The sequence below is a fragment of the Ranitomeya variabilis genome, chromosome 7, assembly GCF_051348905.1.
Source record: "Ranitomeya variabilis isolate aRanVar5 chromosome 7, aRanVar5.hap1, whole genome shotgun sequence".
NCBI classification, from domain to species: domain Eukaryota; kingdom Metazoa; phylum Chordata; class Amphibia; order Anura; family Dendrobatidae; genus Ranitomeya; species Ranitomeya variabilis.
The window spans coordinates 196,698,215-196,718,660 of NC_135238.1; the positions used below are offsets into that span (position 1 = coordinate 196,698,215).

Sequence of the window (20,446 nt, forward strand, 5' to 3'; positions counted from 1 at the left end):
CTTTAAGCACTAGTCTAACCTTGTCTATTCTTTCTTTTATTTAATGCAGTACCGGCTAAAATTAACTTGCCTAAACATCTGGAAGGAATGGGAGCTGTTCATGCCCTGAGAGGTGAAATTGTCAGTATCAAAATCCCATTCTCTGGCAAACCAGACCCTGTCATCACATGGCAAAAGGGACAGGATCTTATTGACAATAATGGACAATATCAAGTTATTGTTACCCGGTCATTCACATCACTTGTGTTCTCAAATGGCGTGGAAAGGAAAGATGCTGGCTTTTATGTGGTCTGTGCGAAGAACAGATTTGGAATTGACCAGAAGACAGTAGAGTTAGATGTTGCAGATGTTCCTGACCCACCCAGAGGACTTAAAATCAGTGATGTTTCAAGAGATTCTGTTAATCTAACATGGACTGCTCCAGCGACTGATGGTGGAAGTAAAATTGCCAACTATATCATTGAGAAATGTGCTACCACAGCAGAGAGATGGATTCGAGTTGGACAATCTCGTGAAACTCGATATACTGTGGTTAACTTATTTGGCAAAACAAGATATCAATTCAGAGTAATAGCTGAAAATAAGTTTGGACAGAGTAAACCATCTGACCCAACAGATCCAGTTGTTACAAAAGAAGACAAAACAAGAATGTTGAATTATGATGATGAAGTCTCAGATATAGAAATCACGAAAAAAGCAGTACACTCTTCCACAAAAGTACTTCATGAAAGATATTCCATTGCTGAAGAGCTTGGACATGGACAGTTTGGAATTGCTCATCGTTGTATTGAAAATGCATCAAAGAAAACATTCCTTGCCAAGTTTGTAAAAGTTAAGGGTGCTGATCAGGTTGCAGTGAAGAAAGAAATTTCTATACTAAACATTGCTCGCCACAAGAACATCTTGTACCTTCACGAGTCATTTGACAGTCTAGAGGAACTTGTTATGATCTTTGAGTTTATATCTGGTGTTGACATATTTGAAAGAATCAGTACATCAGGATTTGATCTTAGTGAAAGGGAAATTGTTTCATATGTTCGCCAGATCTGTGAAGCTCTTGATTTCCTTCATTCAAACAGTGTTGGAAACTTTGATATTAGACCTGAAAATATCATATATAGAACAAGAAAAAGCTCAAGTATTAGAATAACTGAGTTTGGTCAAGCAAGACAGTTAGTGCCTGGAGAAAGCTTTAGACTTCAGTTCACTGCTCCAGAGTACTACGCACCTGAAGTTCACCAACATGATTTAGTCAGTACTGCGACTGATATGTGGTCTCTTGGTACACTTGTCTATATTCTTCTAAGTGGCCTCAATCCATTTGCTGCTGAAACAAACCAGCAGATCATTGAGAACATCATCAATGCTGAATACAACTTTGAGGATGAAGCCTTTAAAGATATCAGCGTGGAAGCACTGGATTTCATAGACCGACTTTTGGTAAAAGAAAGAAAGAGTCGCATGACTGCAGCAGAAGCTCTTGAGCACTCATGGTTGAAACAGAAGACCGAAAAGATTAGCACAAAAGTCATTAAGACATTAAGACACAGACGATATTATCAAAGTTTGATTAAGAAGGAATGGAATTTCGTAGTCTCTGTTGCTCGAATCGCTTGTGGTGGTGCAATAAGATCTCAGAAAGGAGTTACAGTCGCTAAGGTAAAAGTTGCTTCAATTGAAATTGGACCATTGGCTGGACAAATATCACATTCAGTTGGAGAAGAAGGAGGACATGCCAGATTCTCATGCAAGATTGAAAACTATGATCAATCTACAGAAGTTACTTGGTACTTTGGCATTCGTCAATTAGAAAACAGTGAAAAGTACGAAATCACATATAATGAAGGATTAGCCACCATATACGTTAAAGACATCAGAAAATCAGATGATGGCACTTACAGATGTAAAGTAGTCAATGACTATGGTGAGGACAGTTCATATGGAGAACTGTTTGTCAGTGGTGTAAGAGAACAATCTGAATACTACAGATGCAGAACTGTGAAGAAAGTAAAACGGAGAGTTGATGCCATGAGGCTTTTGCAGAGACCACCTGAGTTCACCTTACCTCTATTCAATCGTACTGCTTATATTGGTGAAAACATCAGATTTGGAGTTACAATAACAGTCCACCCTGATCCACAAGTAACATGGCTAAAGTCAGGCCAGAAAATCAAACCTGGTGAAGATGAGAAGAAATATACCTTTGAATCTGACAAAGGATTGTACCAGCTAATCATTAACAATTTGACCACAGATGACGATGCTGAATACACAGTTGTGGCAAAGAACAGATATGGTGAAGACAGCTGCAAAGCAAAGCTTACTGTAATTCCTCATCCAGCAGCAGCAGATAGTACTTTAAGACCAATGTTTAAACGCTTGCTTGCAAATGCTGACTGTCAAGAGGGACAGTCTGTTCGATTTGAAATTAGAGTTTCTGGTACTCCAAAACCAACACTGGCATGGGAAAAAGATGGTCAGGCTCTGGCACAGGGTCCCAACATTGAAATAGTTCATGAAGGTCTTGATTATTATGTACTTATCATTAGAGACACCCTTCCAGAAGATTCAGGCTACTACAGAGTCACTGCTACAAACAGTGCAGGATCAACAAGCTGTCAAGCATACCTTAAGGTGGAACGCATGAGATATGTCAAGCATGAATACAAATCCGAGGAGGAGCGTAAAGTACATGTTCAAAAACAGATTGACAAGACTCTAAGACTGGCAGAAATCCTTGCTGGTACTGATTCTGTTCCTCTAAATACAGTAGCCCAACAGGCTCTAAGAGAAGCTGCTATTTTGTACAAACCAGCTGTAAGCACAAAAACTGTAAAGGGAGAATATGAAATTACAAAAGAAGAAAAGAAGAAAGAAGTAAAAGCTATTCGTATGCCGTATGAAATACCTGAGCCACGAGTACATGCAGTGTCTGCTCTTGAAGAAGATCATGCTATTAAGAAGTTTGTACCAATGTCGGACATGAAATGGTATAAGAAATTGAGAGATCAATATGAAATGCCAGAACCACTAGATCGTATTGTCCAAAAACGTCCAAAGCGTATACGTCTTTCAAGATGGGAGCAATTCTATGTAATGCCACTGCCGCGCATCACTGATCAATACAAACCTAAATGGCGCATTCCAAAACTGTCACAGGATGACCTAGAAACTGTCAGGCCTGCTCGTCGTCGTACACCTTCACCAGATTATGAACTTTATTACAGACCAAGAAGACGATCTCTTGGCGATGTTTCAGATGATGACCTACTTCTTTCAGTTGATGACTACTTGGCTATGAAAAGAGTTGAAGAAGAAAGGCTGCGTTTAGAAGAAGAGCTGGAACTTGGTTTTTCTGCTTCTCCTCCCAGTCGCAGTCCTCCAAGATTTGAACTATCAACTCTTCGTTACACCTCACCAGAAGCTCGTGTAAGCCGAGAGAAGAAAAGTGAGGCAGAAGCCAGGTATGCAAGTTACCGAATCCCTAAAAAAGAGGAAGTAACAACAAGTTATGCAGATCTCCGAGAACGTTATGACAGAGCTGTTTATAAACCACCCAGACAAAAGCAAAGAATCATTGAAGAAAGAGATGATGAAGAATTACTTCGCCCATACAGCACAACTCAGAGGCTTTCTCAGTACACAAGAGATCTGGAATACATGGAGAAAGAAGAAAAAAGTAGACTGCTGGCGAGAAGGGAAAGAGAAATAACTGAAATAACTGATGTTGAAGAAGCAGAGGAAGCAGTTACCAAAGTCAGCAGAAAGTTTCGCCAAACATCTCCAGAGGTAACAAGATTACTTGGCAGACGAAGGTCACTTTCACCAACTTATATTGAGCTTATGCGCCCTGTGTCAGAACTAATAAGGCCTCGTTCAAAACCAGCTGCACCAGAGAGACGATCTCCTACACCTGAAAGAACAAGGCCTCGGTCACCCAGTCCTGTTTCAAGTGAAAGATCACTTTCCCGTTTTGAAAGAACAGCAAGATTTGATATTTTTTCTAGATATGAATCAATGAAAGCAGCTCTAAAAACACAAAAGACTTCAGAAAGGAAATATGAGGTGTTGACACAACAGCCTTTTACACTGGACAATGCTCCTCGTATAACTTTGAGAATGCGATCACATCGTGTACCTATTGGCCAAAACACTAGATTCATTCTAAATGTGCAGTCAAAACCTACAGGTGAAATTCAATGGTATCACAATGGTACTGAAATTCAGGAGAGCAGTAAGTACCATATTTCCAATGTCAGTGGAGTATTGACTCTTGAAATAATTGACTGCCAACCTGAAGATAGTGGAACATACCGTGCTCTTTGCACAAACTACAAAGGTGAGACTTCTGATTATGCTACACTAGATGTTGCAGGAGGAGATTTTTCCACCTACACACCAAAGAGGAAGGATGAAGTGGTGTCCAGATCTGCTTTTCCAGAGCTCGTAAAATCAGAAGACTATGCAATTTCATCATTCAAGAAAACCTCTGAAATGGAGGCAAGTTCTCAGAGAAGGGAAGTTAGATCACAAATAACTTCTTCAAGGGAGTCCAAAGAAACATATGAAGCTTTTGCATCTGAAGAGAAGAGAGTCTCAGCTTCAGAAGCAAGAGCACTAGAAGAAAGGGTTGTGCAAAGAAAATTTAAAACTTCAGAGCCTGCAAAAATTCTTACAAAACCACAATCTGTGACAGTGTCTGAAGGTGAGCATGTCAGATTTTCATGCGACTTTGATGGTGAGCCAACGCCAACAGTTACATGGCTGCTTGCTGGACAATCTATTGTCTCCTCTGCTCGTCACCACATAACTTCATCAAAGTATAGGTCAAGCTTTGAAATTACATCTGTCAAGCTGTCTGATGAAGGAAGCTACACAGTAGTGGTTGAAAATTCTGAAGGAAAGCAGGAAGCACACTTCACTTTGACAATTAAACGTTCAAAGGCGACAGAAAAAAGTATTACCTCCCCACCCCGTGTGAAATCTCCAGAGTCTCACAAAAAGTCTCATGACTCAGTAAAATCACCACGACGAGTGAAGTCTCCTGAACCAGCTGCACCAAAAAAGTCAGCTGCCAAATCACCCGCTGACAAAGTGCAATTACCTGCTGTTACAGCTCCAAAGATTGCCCAAAACCTGAAAGCTGTAGCAAGTCACGACACAGCAAAACTTTCATGCGTAGTTGAAAGCACATTGCTTAATGGTAGAGAAGTGTCGTGGTTTAAAAATGGTAAAAAGCTGAGGGAAGATGGTCATTTCAGCTTTCACTACTCCTCTACTGGGACTTATGAGCTGAGCATCCACAATATTTCTGAAACTGACCAGGGTGAATATGTATGTGAGATTGTTGGGGAAGGAGGTGTGTCCAAAACCAGCCTGCAGTTCGTGGGTCAGACATTTAAAAACATTTTCTCTCAAGTCTCCAGTGTAATTGAATCTATGAAATCTGTACAGAAAGCTACATCCAAGGCTGTAGTTCATGAAGAAGTTACTAAAACTGATAAGCTGTCAGAAGAAATCAAAATTGTTCACACGGAGACTAAAGCTTCCGTCAGTAATGTCAGTTTTAGTGAAGGTCAGAAGGTCTCCCTGAAGGCCAACATACCTGGAGCATCAAATGTAAAATGGGTACTCAATGGACATGAGCTGAAGAACTCTGAAGACTACAGATATGGAGTATCTGGTAGTGATCAAACTATAACCATCAAAAAAGTCAGCGGTAAAGATCAAGGAGTCCTTACTTGTGAAGCAAGAACAGATAAAGGAATTGTGAGATGCCAGTTTGACCTGACATTAGCCAAAGATTTATCAAATGCACCATCATTTATCTACCAACCCAAATCCCAAAATGCAAATGAGGGTCAGAATGTTATCTTCACATGTGAAATCACAGGAGATCCAACTCCTGAAGTTGAGTGGTTTAAAGACAATATACCGGTAAGTAACTTTATTTTGCTATTGAAAATGTAGGATAGAACACACAGAAAGAATCTTTAAAGTTAAAGAGCTTTCCCTACAATCAAGTTACGGTATATCTCCAATTCACATTATTGGTGATAAATGTCTGATCAGTATGGGTCCCACCCTGGGGACTCCCACTTGTCACAAAAATAGGGGGCTTTGTGTCCCTTGTATGAATAGAGTAGTAGTGAACATGCATTACCACCATTTGTGATTGTTGGGATATGCAGTTAACCGGATGCTAAAACTAAGGGATACATGTTGCTTTTTGTAGGTCTAGATTAAACATAAATTCAAAACCTTATATCCAATGTTTTGGATAACAAAATATACACAAGATAATGCATGATATTTCCTAGCTAATATTCTTAGCTTGCCATCCATTGTCTTAAAATGTTTTTTTCTAATTGTGTACTTTGTATCATTTTAAGATTTCAGTCTCATCTCACATCAGAGTGTCCCGATCTAAGCATGTATACACTCTTGAAATTCAGCAAGCAACTCAGAGAGACAGTGGCAAATACACCATAAAAGCCAAAAATTACCATGGACAGTGTTCCGCGACTGCATCATTAAATGTTCTCCGTAAGTGTTTCATGAGCTGTAATTACTTGATATTCTTTCTCAAACTAATATATAATAAAGGAAGCAGTGTGTTGCTTTTCTGGGAATCCAGGACTGTCTCAATAAATAGAGAATGTTTGCTAAGGGTAGATTTGGGTTAGCTAGAAAGGACCTGAAAAAAGCCATCAAGCACACATTGTCCTCTTTGGAAATATGAAGTGCAAATTTGATCAGTGCAGAATTCCCTTTTGATGTACATTATAGCCCAGATTCATCATTGCCTTTATGTACGTTTTTTGTCTAGTTTTTTTGTGTGTTTGTGGGTTTTTTGTTTGCACATTTGTATAATTCTATTTATGCCTTTTTTTAAGTCTATTTTTTATGCGCTCGCCAGTTTTTTTTGGTGGGCGTAGTTAAATGGATTCAAGATGTTTTTTGCTCAAAAAAGTCACAATTGTCAGGAAAGAAGCTTTTTATTAAGGTCAGTGTATATCACAAGACAAAAGAAAGTTACTTGAAAACAACCGTCTGACCTTCGGAAGCATAGGGTGAGAATTTGCTCTTTGACTTGTAAAGGTTGGAAGAGCTGAAGTGGAGTAGACCAGTTCTTTATGTGATTGACCTCATTAACTACTGTAAATATCTTAATACTTTGTTTTCATAGTTTCTTAAGAATTTGATAGTCTGGTAAAATTGTTAACAAGAGAATAGTTGCTTCCACAGTGTTCAACAAGCTGAGAAACTTCAATTTACAGTTATAACTTTTCTTGTATTTTTGTTTCTCTTAACTTGCTTTTTTCATCTTGAAGATCTTATTGAAGAGCCTTCAAAACAGGTTATACTAAAAACTGCCGGTGAAGCTAACCTACAAGAAAGCTTTGCTATGCAGGCAATGCACATGTCAGCCTCCAGACAAGAGGCCTCTTTCAGCAGTGTGAGCAGCAGTAGTGTTTCAGAAGCCAAATTTGCAAGTATGTCTTCAATGAAAGAAGCGTCCTTTATGGAAATGCACTCAAGCAGCATGATGGAATCCTCAAGCCTGAGACATATGGAAAGTTCATCCAGCAGGATGCTCTCTGCAGGATACAAAGGTTAGCACACCACTGTTCAATAAATACTTTAGGCCGGATTCATAAAGGTGTTTTTGCCAAATTTCTGGTGTAAAAAATACCTTCAAATGTCGCAACATTTTTGAGCAGCCTAAAGTTGCTAACTTTTGGCGTTTTCACACGAGTTTTGGCCAGCTATGCCAAAATAGGCAGAGCTGGAGCATAAGAGGACGTGAATAAATTCATGAAAAGTTGTGGTGAACCTTTAACCAGAAATGTTACTTCAGTCCTGGCGGGAATAGAATTTTTGTCACAGGCACACATCACCTGTAAGATGTGCCTAATTAATTAAAGAAGCACTCCCATTAATTTATTATTAGCTAATCCTGTTTAAATGCATAAGGAGTGTGTTAATATACTTACCAATCGCCATCTTCCTCGGTTCCCAGCACCACTCTGATTCTCTTCTCACGAGATGTCTATTCTAACTTGCCGGATCACATTGGGGTTTGTGTGTGGGACAGAAGTCGCTTTTACAATGTTTTTTAATGCAGTCTTATTCTGCCACTTACACTGTAAAAGCCACCTCTGGCTCACGTATAGAGCCCAGTGTGATCCGGCAAACCGGAATAAAAGTTAGTGTATGAGAAGAGGACCACAGCGGTGGTGGAAACCAAGGAAGAAAGAGATCGGTGAGTATATTGCCGCACTTGAACTACATTGCATATACATTTTTACAGGTTTGGCTAATAAAAAAAAATAATAGCAGTGATTAACTGGCATGCTCATCCTCAAGACTAGTCTTAATGATTTGGGCCCTTTATTTTTTTTTTTTTCCAGACATTATTATTGTTTTTCTTGGAGATTAAAACAATCCATTATGCCATGGCAGCAAAACAATCCTATGTTCTCTAAGTAGTCAATGATGGTGACAAAATGATGAAATTTGTTTAGAGCAGAGTAAGAAAGCAAAATATCTATACAATAGTGCCATGTATGATCTTTTCATCTGACTCATGAGTGTAGTCCAAATAGAAGCACCAGCAGAGTAATAACACAAAATTGCTCCTGACCTATTTACCACAATAATACCTGTAGCATTCTGCAATCATAAGGCAGGATCCATTAAATTGCCCATAAACAATGTGTCACTAACTTAACCTTAGGCCAGATTCAGATGGCCGGATGAAAATAAATTAGATATGACTGTCACTGTGTGCAGCTCCTTAAATTTATGTGGAGTAGTCTGATCCGTAAAACGAACCACACAAGTGCATGCCGACTGCTGTGCCACGCGAAAAATTGCTGGTGTGCAGAATCACACAAGTTATTATTGGATCAATGTGCTGTCTGTTGAGTACATAGGCAGCAGACTGACCGAAAATATGGTCTTCTGCACATAACCTGACCCACAAACATCAAATTAGCAGTCAATTCTGTTCATGGACCAGCTTGAGAAGATAAGTTGAACAGCAACGTGTTGTTTTCTTGGGAATCCAAGACTGTCTCAATAATATGAGGATGCATGCTTAGGGTGGATTGAGGTAGCTAGAAGAAACCTGAAAGAAGTCCATGAGTACATAATGGCCTCCCTCGAAATATGAAGTATACATTAGATCAGTGGATGATTCATTTTGTTGTGCATGATGTCTTTGGCCTTAGGCAGCATAGGGTGAGTGTTTGCTCTTTGACTGGCAAAGGTTGGAAAAGTTGAAGATCAGTAGACCTGTTCTTTATGTAATGGAGATTTTAAACATATACTTTTTACTCTTCCTCAAAGGGAGTTCACCCAAAATCGAAGCTCTACCATCTGATGTTAGCATCGATACTGGAAAGGTTCTCACTGTAGCCTGCGCCTTCTCTGGTGAACCCACTCCAGATATCGCTTGGTCTCAAGGCGGGCAGACGGTTCCCACTGAAGACCAGAAGGGACGTGTTCACATCGACACCTGTGAAGACCTGACAACTCTCATCATCACAGACGTCAGGAAAAAGGATGGTGGACGTTACACTCTGAATCTTACCAATGCTTTCGGATCGGATTCTGCTTCTGTGAATATTAATGTGCGAACACCTTAAATGATCAACCGTTTACATTCACTTGTATTCTTACAGGTGATTCACTAGCACTGGAAAACCTGATTTGTAAATAGAGAAATATTTTTGTATCTACCTGTATAAGACAAAGTCCATAGATTTACACTATATCTTACTCTTATTTGATTTAAGAGGCTGAAAGAATAATTGACATGCTGTACATACTGTATATAGCCGAGTTGACCGGTTATGGAGTTCTGTACCATATATTTTGTGACGTTTAAAAAAAAATACAAAGGAACCAAACGGTGGGCAGGAGAAAGTTTCTTATGGAGCGAATACCTTGCCTACCATTAAACTATGTGCCTCAACATCACGTTGATGTCTAAGTATACCTCAGCAGGTTGAGAAACTCCCTGTTGATGACCTACACCTAAAAGAGGATGCGCTACACGAACTATGCAAACACTACACATTTGAAATAATCGTAAACATTAGGCATTGTTTGCAACTACCCTCCTGCATGCAACGCCATATTGTTTACATTATTTGCGGAAAATCACTGTTTACTGAGACTACTTGTTTCTGATCAAAGTGCAAGCGGCCAGCACTTTGTTCAAAAAAAATATTTCTCTGCCCTTTTTCTGACATCTCGACTCCCTCAACTTGCTTCACAAAAGAAGATCACCTGGCCATACCCTCAAGAGACAAGTTCAGAGACTCGTGTGCAGAATCAGTGGCAAAACTCCTTAGAGGTTCATAGGGTGCAGTGATTATATGTGTGTGGTAGAATAGAAAGTATTACATGTCGTGAGAACAGGGCATACAAGCAAAGTACCACAGTTATGAGAAACTGTCGGCAAAATCTTTTGAAGCCCTTTACTTTGTTGTAGCACTTCTATGTAGTATTAATTGTGATTGTAATATTATCTACTAATTGAACCTCTTGGAGAGATAAGTACATTGATTGCAATAAAGCATGCTATCTGCACCAATAAAACCATGTTCTGGGTATTATTGATTCTTACAGATTGGTTACTTTTATATGTTTATAACTTTGTAAGTTTAGCCTGCATACTGGCAAAAATGGGTTGTTCAGAGTTTTCCTCTTCACAACTTATGACGCATATGTACGTCATAAGTAGCGCCCCTCCATTCGATGCAGGCTCTGGCTTTGAGGCCGCATCTTTTTCGGATCTGATTAGCTGTCATGTACCCATAACAGCCACGGGTGGAATAGCGATCCTCTTGTGGCTGTTAACTAGTTAAATGTCACTGTCAATCTCAGACAGCGGCATTTAACTTGCGCTTACCGAAGCGCGTCTCTAATCCCGCCCATCAATGCCCCTTTCACATGACCGCAGGGTGCCGACGGGTTGACATGACAACCGGGGGGGTCTGCAAGAGACCCCCGTGCTTGTCATTTACTGATCTTCCATGAATGCTGCCCCTTAGCTGGCGATCATAGCAGATAATGATTTCTGCTACACATGGAAGAGCTTCAGCCCTGCCATGTGTAACACGAGCGATAGGAGACTTGAAGCTGCGATCATCCGAAGATTATTTAAGTAAAATGGCAAAAATGTTCTTAAAAATATATATTTTTTAAATATATAAAAGTTCAACTCACCCCCCTTTTGCCCCATGCAAAATAAAACAATAAAAAATACACATATTTGGTATCGCCGCATTCAGAAATGTCCGATCTATTGAGATATAAAAACAATTAATCCGATCCGTAACATTTAGTGAACATGGTAAAAAAAAAAATATTGTGGAATTGCACTTTATTTTTGCAATTTCACCACACTTGAATTTTTTTTTCCCCCATTTTCCAGTACACTATAACTCATCCCACAAAAAAACAAGACCTCGCCTGACCATATTGATGGAAAAAAAAAAAAAAAAGAAGAAGTTATGGCTCGGGGAAGAAGGGGAGTGAAAATCGGAAAATTCCAAAGTTGTGAAAACTGCAGGACCAGCTGAGACCACCAAGGAAGCATCACTAGACCTCTTAATTATTATGTTTCCATATTTCCAGCTGTTAGATTGCTATCTAAAAAAAAAAAAACAGACAATCCTAATGCTGTACATGTAGAATTAATGTGGAAAAAATAAGTTTGATGGAATTTTTTTCCAAAACAGAGATTTTACAACTCAGAAAACTCTGGCCTTGCAAAGTTACTATGCTCCAGGTTATTACCTTCACAGAACGGGAAAGACAAACCAAGAAAAATGACATATAACAAATACAAACAGAACTGACAGTGTTTTAGACTGGCTTCCAATCCCAAGCAATTATTAGGCTCACACTAGGTGGGCCAATGGTTGATACACCTTAGATCCAACGCTATTGTGATGCAAACAATTGCCACGTACAGGTAACACATTAGACCTTCCAAAAGTTTTTGCAGCAATGTCACAGGTACCACGTACATTATTAGGCATTTTATCAACTGCCGTACAAAAGGGGTTGTCTATAAGGCCACATGTGAATGTGGACTCGAGTACGTGGGCAAAACAAAGAGGGAGTTTCGCAAGAGAGTTGGCGAGCACCTCCGTGACATCGCGAACAAGAGGGAAACCCCAGTGGCTACCCACATAAATTTGGTCCATCAGGGCAACTCGAGTAAAATCCATTTCATGGGGATTGACAAGATAGTGCCTCCGCAGAGAGGGGGCAACTGGGACAAACTAATACTTCAAAAAGAGGCAAGATGGATCTTTATGTTAAAAACAGTACAACCACTGGGGCTGAATGAGATACAATCGTACAGCTGTTTTTTATAAAATCTTGGCAGTTTTGTGTTTAAAATGAAAACCCGACACAAGCATAATGTTCGATCTATCAGGGTATAATAATAGGGCCAGCCATCGTTGAGTGGGGGCGCCATGTCTGAAGATCTTTAGGGTGCCAACCCCCGCGATAGGTAGGGCCATTTGGATAGGAATATTCTATAGCCTACACTACCTTGCACCAGCCCTTTTGGTATATTTGAAGAATGAAGAATAATTTTTACATATAAGCTCTTCTTTCCAGCTATCCTTTGTAGGTTTGAGGGCTTTATAGGGAAAGATATATTGGGACAGACTACGTTGAGTGGGGGCGCCAAATGCGCAGGTCTCTCCTAGGGTGCCAACCTCCGCGATAGGTAGGGTAAGGAGAGTAGAGATTTTTGTATAGGGCACCCATAGGGTCACCTTTTCCTACGTTTTGGGGTGTTGGTAGGTGGTGTCCCGCATATGTGAATTCTTTCCTTATAATAATTTTTCAATTTTTCTATTCTGTTGGGCAGCGAGATATTTTCATTTTCTCTCGTCCTTGCTTGCTATTTGTCATATGATTCATAAGTCTCCTTAAAAAAGGGGTATGTTATACACTCTTTTAGTTAGAGTCAACTGGCCTTTGGTCTCCATATTAGTTGTCATGATTATATGCTGAGTGATCTCTGACCATGCCCATTTGGTGTACAGGAGTAGTGTTCATACTAATCTTCCTGTTTCTGGGAGTGTTTATCACAAGCACGTTAAAATGAACAGTGAATATAAAGTGCTGTAGTGTGAATAGGCACTCTTAGGGAACACGATTGCACTAACATGTGCATTGGTGATCCTTTTGTTTGTATAACAATGCCCGGCAGACAACAGCTCATATATGTAGGGTTGGACCTAGTACAAGCACGGTGACGCGCATGCGCCGCTGTGCGGGGATCCCTAGTGCCCAACGAAGCAGGTGAGCGCTTTGAGCTGTCAGGCAATAGAGGGGGAAGCCCGGAGTACGCGTCACACGCCAAGGGGCGGGGTTATTATAGCGCGGCACGGAGCAGAAGCTATAAATATCACAGAGAGGGGAGACCCGTAATGGCAGCAGCATTCTCTCCCCTGATGAATCCACAAGGAGGAAACGCGTCGGGAGACGCTTCTTGCAGCATAATCTTCTAACGGGGTCATACATGAGGTGGACGGTGGCTAGATCGATAGCTGGGGCAATGGAGATGAATATGCGGTGAGATCCACCCTAACACATGGGTTTGGTAATACCCATGATCTTATGCTTTACAGCATCTCTATGATAATATTCCACCATTATTTGTCCCTTGAAGTTGTCACTATTGAACCCATCTAGGGAATACTCATGAGAAGTGTAAATGAGGACAAATGTTTCCCATAGCTTTATGGATGGGTAATCATGTGTGAAGGGCATTTTTGAAAACGCCCCTAAAATGTGCTGCTAATTTGCACTGACAGTGCTCCAATCCAATGTATTTTTGTCCGAACTGCCTAGACATAGCGGTTAAATCCGGATATTGTATATCATATATGAGACTTGCAATATATATATATTGAGGGGGTCCAAAAATTTTCTTCTCCTGTGAGCAGGATTGAGGATAAGAATTGAACGCTGTGGTGTGTGTGGTCGTAGCCACAGTAACAGATCCAATTGTTTGCATCACAATAGCGTTGGATCTAAGGTGTATCAACCATTGGCCCACCTAGTGTGAGCCTAATAATTGCTTGGGATTGGAAGCCAGTCTAAAACACTGTCAGTTCTGTTTGTATTTGTTATATGTCATTTTTCTTGGTTTGTCTTTCCCGTTCTGTGAAGGTAATAGGGCACTCATCACAACAGGGTTTTTGTGTTTACTGTTGTTGTTGTTTTTTTCTTTATTTGGTTCATATCAAGATTTTATCTATATTGGTTTTTTAATATACCTAATAAAGGTTAATTTTTATCCAGTTGCTAAATAAGGTATTATATCCATTGGATAAAGCACACCACGCTTAATATATATGCTCCAGGTTAGGCTATGTTCACACGACAGTATAAAAACAATTCAGTTAGGTTTTCATCTAGAGTTGGACAATTTTTTCTCACTTGTCATCCATATGCAATCCACTTTTTTTTGTTCTTTTCTACAGCAGAAGTTATTAATCATTTACAAAACCATTTATAGATTCCTAGGACACAGAAATGCAACTTATCTGTAAAAATCAGATGCTGTTCTGTCACTCTGTACGGCATCAGAATTTTTGCTCACACTCAGACTTTAATGGGCGAGTCTCAACTGAGAAAAGTCGTGCATGCTCAATTTTTTCTTTCATATGCATATTCAATCAGTGAAAAAAAATTGTTTGTCTGCATTGCCCCACTTAATAACAGTGGTCCGAGCGCGATCTGTTTTCTAACAGACAGCACTCAAACCAAAAATACAGTCGTGTTCATGAGCCCTCAGGGATATAAATTTATTTGTGACTACTCTTCCCTCCATGACACATCGGACCTTTAAACCCCAAAACAAAAGTCATACCCCTGAAGATCTCTAATCAAGGTCCTGAAAACATTGAACACAGCATTATAATCGGAATCCTATATGCATATTGCCTCTTCAGAGAGGAGCAGGACTAGAATTCTATGGCGCCGGCAATTCTAAAAGTTAATATCAACCCTTTAACGAGTATTGCTGTAGGACAGTGTTCCCCAACTCAGGTCCTCAAGAGCCACCAACAGGTCATGTTTTCAAGATTTCCTTAGTATTGCCCAGGTGATAATTGCATCACCTTCACAGACAATAATTCCATCACCTGTGAAATACTAGGGAAATCCTGAAAGCATGACCTGTTGGTGGCTCTTGAGGACTGGAGTTGGGGAACACTGCTGTAGGACTTAGAACAAAAGCCAATCCACAATTTACAGACAGTGTTTCGGGTTACTGCCCCTCGTCAGTGCAAAGTGCGAGATCAGAAGCCTAACTGTTGTGAATTCCGCTCTTGGGCTCCCTCCGGTGGTTGTGAGTAGCACTTTTGTGAGTTCTGCTCTTGGGCCCCCTCCTGTGGTTTTGAGTGGTATAGCTGCTTCTTGGATTTAGCATTAGCAGCTGCTTCCACTGATCGTCTTTCTGGCTCGGCTATTTTAGTCTGGCCTTAGCCCTCAATCAATGCCAGTTGTCAATTGTTCCTGCTTGGAGCCACTGCTCTTTTGGATTTCCCTGACACTCTGTCCAGTTCAGCAAAGATAAGTCCTTGCTTGTCCTTTTGCAGTCCATTTGTTGTGGACTTTATTGTTTAGCACATTCTATGTTTTGCTCATTTGTCCAGCTTATCAGTATGGATCTATTTAGCTAAGCTGGAAGCTCTGGGCTGCAGATTTTGCCCTCCACACCTTTAGTCAGGTGTGGAGATTTTTGCATATCTCTGCGGTGGACTTTTTCTAGTTTTTATTACTGACTGCACAGTGTTCTTTCCTTACTATGTATATAGCTAGAAGTGGCCTCCTTTGCTAAATCTTGTTTCATACTACGTATGTCATTTCCTTCTCTCACAGTCAATATTTGTGGGGGGCTATCCTATCCTTTGGGGATTTTCTCTGAGGCAAGATAGCTTTCCTGTTTCTACCTTTAGGGGTAGCTAGTTCTCCGGCTGTGACGAGGTGTCCAGGGAGTGACAGGAACATCCCACGGCTACTTCTAGTGTTGTGTTAAGATCAGGAACTGCGGTCTATATAGTTACCACCTGCTCAGAGCTAGTCGCATGTCGCTCCTAAATTACCAGTCCATAACAGTACAACTGGCCAAAAAATGAGTTGAATGCATCTCAAAAGAAGGAAAAGAAAAAGAGTTCTGAGCCATTTTTTTTTTCTTTAGTCTGTTTTGTCTTTTTCCTTCCTCTTAATCTCTGGGTGGATTTGGGCGTGGACATGGATGTTCAGGGTCTGTTTTCTCGTGTGGATCAGCTTGCTGCAAGAGTTCAGAGTATCCAAGATTATGTTGTTCAGACTCCAGCCTTAGAGCCTAGAATTCCTACTCCAGATTTGTTTTACGGGGATAGATCTAAGTTTTTGAACTTTAAAAATAACTGCAAATTGTTTTTTGCTCTGAAACCCCGTTCCTCTGGTGACCCCACTTAGCAAGTTAAAATAGTTATTTCTCTGCTGCGTCGTGACCCTCAGGACTGGGCATTCTCCCTTGAGTCAGGGGATCCGGCGTTGCTTAATGTAGATGCATTTTTTCAATCTCTCGGATTATTGTATGACGAACCTAACTCTGTGGATCATGCGGAAAAAACCTTGTTGGCTCTGTGCCAGGGTCAGGAAGAGGCAGAATTATACTGCCAGAAATTTAGAAAATGGTCTGTGCTCACTAAATGGAGTGAGGACGCTCTGGCAGCAATTTTCAGAAAGGGTCTTTCTGAAGCCCTTAAAGATGTTATGGTGGGGTTCCCCACGCCTGTTGGTCTGAGCGAATCTATGTTTCTGGCCATTCAGATTGATCGGCGCCTGCGCGAGCGCAAAGTGGTGCACCATATGGCAGCATCCTCTGAGCCGAGTCCTGAGCCTATGCAATGTGATAGGATTTTGACTAGAGCGGAACAGAGGGGATACAGACGTCAGAATGGGCTGTGTTTTTACTGTGGTGATTCAGCTCATACTATCTCTGATTGCCCTAAGCGTATTAAGAGGGTCGCTAGATCTGTTACCATTAGTACTGTACAGCCTAAGTTTCTCCTGTCTGTGACCCTGATTTGCTCATTGTCATCTTTCTCTGTCATGGCATTTGTGGATTCAGGCGCTGCCCTGAACTTAATGGACTTAGAATTTGCCAGGCGCTGTGGTTTTTCTTTGCAACCTTTGCAGAGCCCTATTCCTTTGAGGGGTATTGATGCTACACCGTTGGCCAAGAATAAACCTCAGTATTGGACTCAGTTGACTATGTGCATGGCTCCAGCACATCAGGAAGATTGTCGTTTTCTGGTGTTGCATAATTTACATGATGTTGCTGTACTGGGTTTTCCATGGTTACAAGTACACAATCCAGTGTTGGATTGGAAATCGATGTCTGTGACTAGTTGGGGTTGTCAAGGGGTACATAGTGACGTTCCTTTAATGTCAATTTCCTCTTCCCCCTCTTCTGATGTTCCTGAATTTTTGTCAGATTTCCAGGATGTATTTGATGAGCCCAAGTCCAGTTCCCTTCCTCCACATAGGGACTGTGATTGTGCTATTGACTTGATTCCAGGCTCTAAGTTCCCTAAGGGCCGACTTTTCAACCTGTCTGTGCCAGAACATACCGCTATGCGGAGCTATGTTAAGGAGTCCTTGGAGAAGGGGCATATTCGGCCGTCTTCATCACCATTGGGAGCGGGATTCTTTTTTGTTGCCAAGAAGGATGGCTCCTTGAGACCCTGTATTGATTATCGCCTTCTTAATAAGATCACGGTCAAATTCCAATACCCTTTACCTTTGCTCTCTGATTTTTTTGCTCGGATTAAGGGGGCTAGTTGGTTTACCAAGATTGACCTTCGAGGGGCATATAATCTTGTTCGTATTAAACAGGGTGACGAATGGAAAACTGCATTTAATACGCCCGAAGGCCATTTTGAATACCTGGTGATGCCTTTCGGGCTTTCCAATGCTCCTTCTGTATTTCAGTCCTTCATGCATGACATTTTCCGCAATTATATTGATAAATTCTTGATTGTGTATTTGGATGATATTTTGTTTTTTTCCATTGATTGGGAGTCTCATGTGAAGCAGGTCAGGATGGTATTCCAGATCCTTCGTGATAATGCTCTATTTGTGAAGGGGTCTAAGTGCCTATTTGGAGTTCAGAAGGTCTCTTTTTTGGGGTTTATTTTTTCTCCTTCGTCTATAGAAATGGATCCTGTTAAGGTCCAAGCCATTCATGACTGGATTCAACCCACATTTGTGAAGAGCCTTCAGAAATTTTTGGGCTTTGCTAATTTTTATCGCCGTTTCATTGCCAACTTCTCTAGTGTGGTTAAGCCCCTGACCGATTTGACGAAGAAAGGCGCTGATGTGACAAATTGGTCCTCTGAGGCTGTTGAGGCCTTTCAGGAGCTTAAGCGCCGATTTACTTCTGCCCCTGTCTTGCGTCAGCCGGATGTGTCTCTTCCTTTTCAGGTTGAGGTTGACGCTTCTGAGATTGGGGCAGGGGCCGTTTTGTCACAGAGGAATTCTGATGGTTCCTTGATTAAATCATGTGCCTTCTTTTCCTGAAAGTTTTCGCCTGCGGAACGCAATTATGACGTCGGCAATTGGGAGTTGTTGGCTATGAAGTGGGCATTTGAGGAGTGGCGACATTGGCTTGAGGGGGCCAAGCACCGTATTGTGGTCTTGACCGATCATAAGAATCTGATTTACCTCGAGTCGGCCAAGCGGCTGAACTCTAGACAGGCTCGATGGTCCCTGTTTTTCTCCCGTTTTGATTTTGTGGTTTCATATCTTCCAGGATCTAAGAATGTTAAAGCGGATGCCCTCTCTAGGAGTTTTTTGCCTGATTCTCCTGGAGTTCTTGAGCCGGTTGGCATTCTTAGGGAAGGGGTGATTCTTTCTGCCATCTCCCCTGATTTACGGCGGGTGCTTCAGGAATTTCAGGCTGATAAACCTGACCGCTGTCCTGTGGGGAAGCTGTTTGTTCCTGATAGATGGACAAGTAAGGTAATTTCTGAGGTCCATTGTTCGGTGTTGGCCGGTCATCCTGGGATTTTTGGTACCAGAGATTTGGTGGCTAGGTCCTTTTGGTGGCCTTCCTTGTCACGGGATGTGCGTTCTTTTGTGCAGTCCTGTGGGACTTGTGCCCAGGCTAAGCCTTGCTGTTCCCACGCTAGTGGGTTGCTTTTGCCTTTGCCTGTCCCTGAGAGGCCCTGGACGCATATTTCCATGGATTTTATTTCGGATCTTCCTGTGTCCCAGAGGATGTCTGTTATCTGGGTGGTTTGTGACCGGTTCTCTAAAATGGTCCATTTGGTACCTTTGCCTAAATTGCCTTCCCCCTCTGATTTGGTTCCATTGTTTTTTCAGCATGTGGTTTGTTTGCATGGCATTCCGGAAAATATTGTGTCTGACAGAGGTTCCCAGTTTGTTTCCAGGTTTTGGCGGGCCTTTTATGCTAGGATGGGCATTAATTTGTCTTTTTCTTCGGCGTTCCATCCTCAGACAAATGGCCAAACTGAGCGAACTAATCAAACCTTGGAAACCTATTTGAGATGCTTTGTGTCTGCTGATCAGGATGATTGGGTGGCTTTCTTGCCGTTGGCCGAGTTTGCCCTTAATAATCGGGCCAGTTCGGCTACTTTGGTTTCGCCTTTTTTTTGTAATTTTGGTTTCCATCCTCGTTTTTCTTCAGGGCAGGTTGAGCCTTCTGATTGTCCTGGTGTAGATTCTGTGATGGACAGGTTACAGCAGATTTGGACTCATGTGGTAGACAATTTGACGTTGTCTCAGGAAAAGGCTCAGCGTTTTGCTAACCGCCGTCGGTGTGTTGGTCCTCGGCTTCGTGTGGGGGATTTAGTCTGGTTACCTTCTCGTCATGTTCCTATGAAGGTTTCTTCCCCTAAGTTCAAGCCTCAGTTTATTGGTCCTTATAAGATTTCTGAGATTATCAATCCAGTGTCTTTTCGTTTGGCCCTTCCAGCCTCTTTTGCCATCCACAATGTTTTCCATAGATCTTTGTTGCGGAGATATGTGGTGCCCGTTGTTCCCTCTGTTGATCCTCCTGCCCCGGTGTTGGTTCAGGGGGAGTTGGAATATGTGGTTGAGAAAATTTTGGATTCTCGTTTTTCGAGGCGGAGGCTTCAGTATCTTGTTAAGTGGAAGGGTTATGGCCAGGAGGATAATTCTTGGGTGGTTGCCTCCGATGTCCATGCTGCCGATTTGGTTCGTGCTTTTCACTTGGCTCGTCCTGATCGGCCTGGGGGCTCTGGTGAGGGTTCGGTGACCCCTCCTCAAGGGGAGGGTACTGTTGTGAATTCTGTTCTTGGGCTCCCTCCTGTGGTTTTGAGTGGTATAGCTGCTTCTTGGATTTAGCATTAGCAGCTGC

The 20,446-nt window shown here is 41.5% G+C and overlaps 2 protein-coding genes across 2 annotated transcripts in view; both read left to right on the forward strand.

Annotated features, from left to right (window-relative positions):
- Positions 1-10,611, forward strand: part of TTN (titin) — a 285,913-nt gene extending 275,302 nt beyond the window's left edge. Inside the window, exons 312-315 of the mRNA XM_077272621.1 lie at positions 50-5,937; positions 6,393-6,546; positions 7,335-7,616; positions 9,355-10,611. Coding sequence (XP_077128736.1) covers positions 50-5,937; positions 6,393-6,546; positions 7,335-7,616; positions 9,355-9,653 — 6,623 coding nt within the window. The 3' untranslated portion in view covers positions 9,654-10,611. The remainder of the gene's footprint in view (positions 1-49; positions 5,938-6,392; positions 6,547-7,334; positions 7,617-9,354) is intronic.
- PRKRA (protein activator of interferon induced protein kinase EIF2AK2) overlaps positions 4,294-20,446 on the forward strand; it is a 145,408-nt gene continuing 129,255 nt past the window's right edge. The window contains exon 1 of the mRNA XM_077272624.1: positions 4,294-4,299. The gene's annotated coding sequence lies outside the window, so the exon portion shown is untranslated. The remainder of the gene's footprint in view (positions 4,300-20,446) is intronic.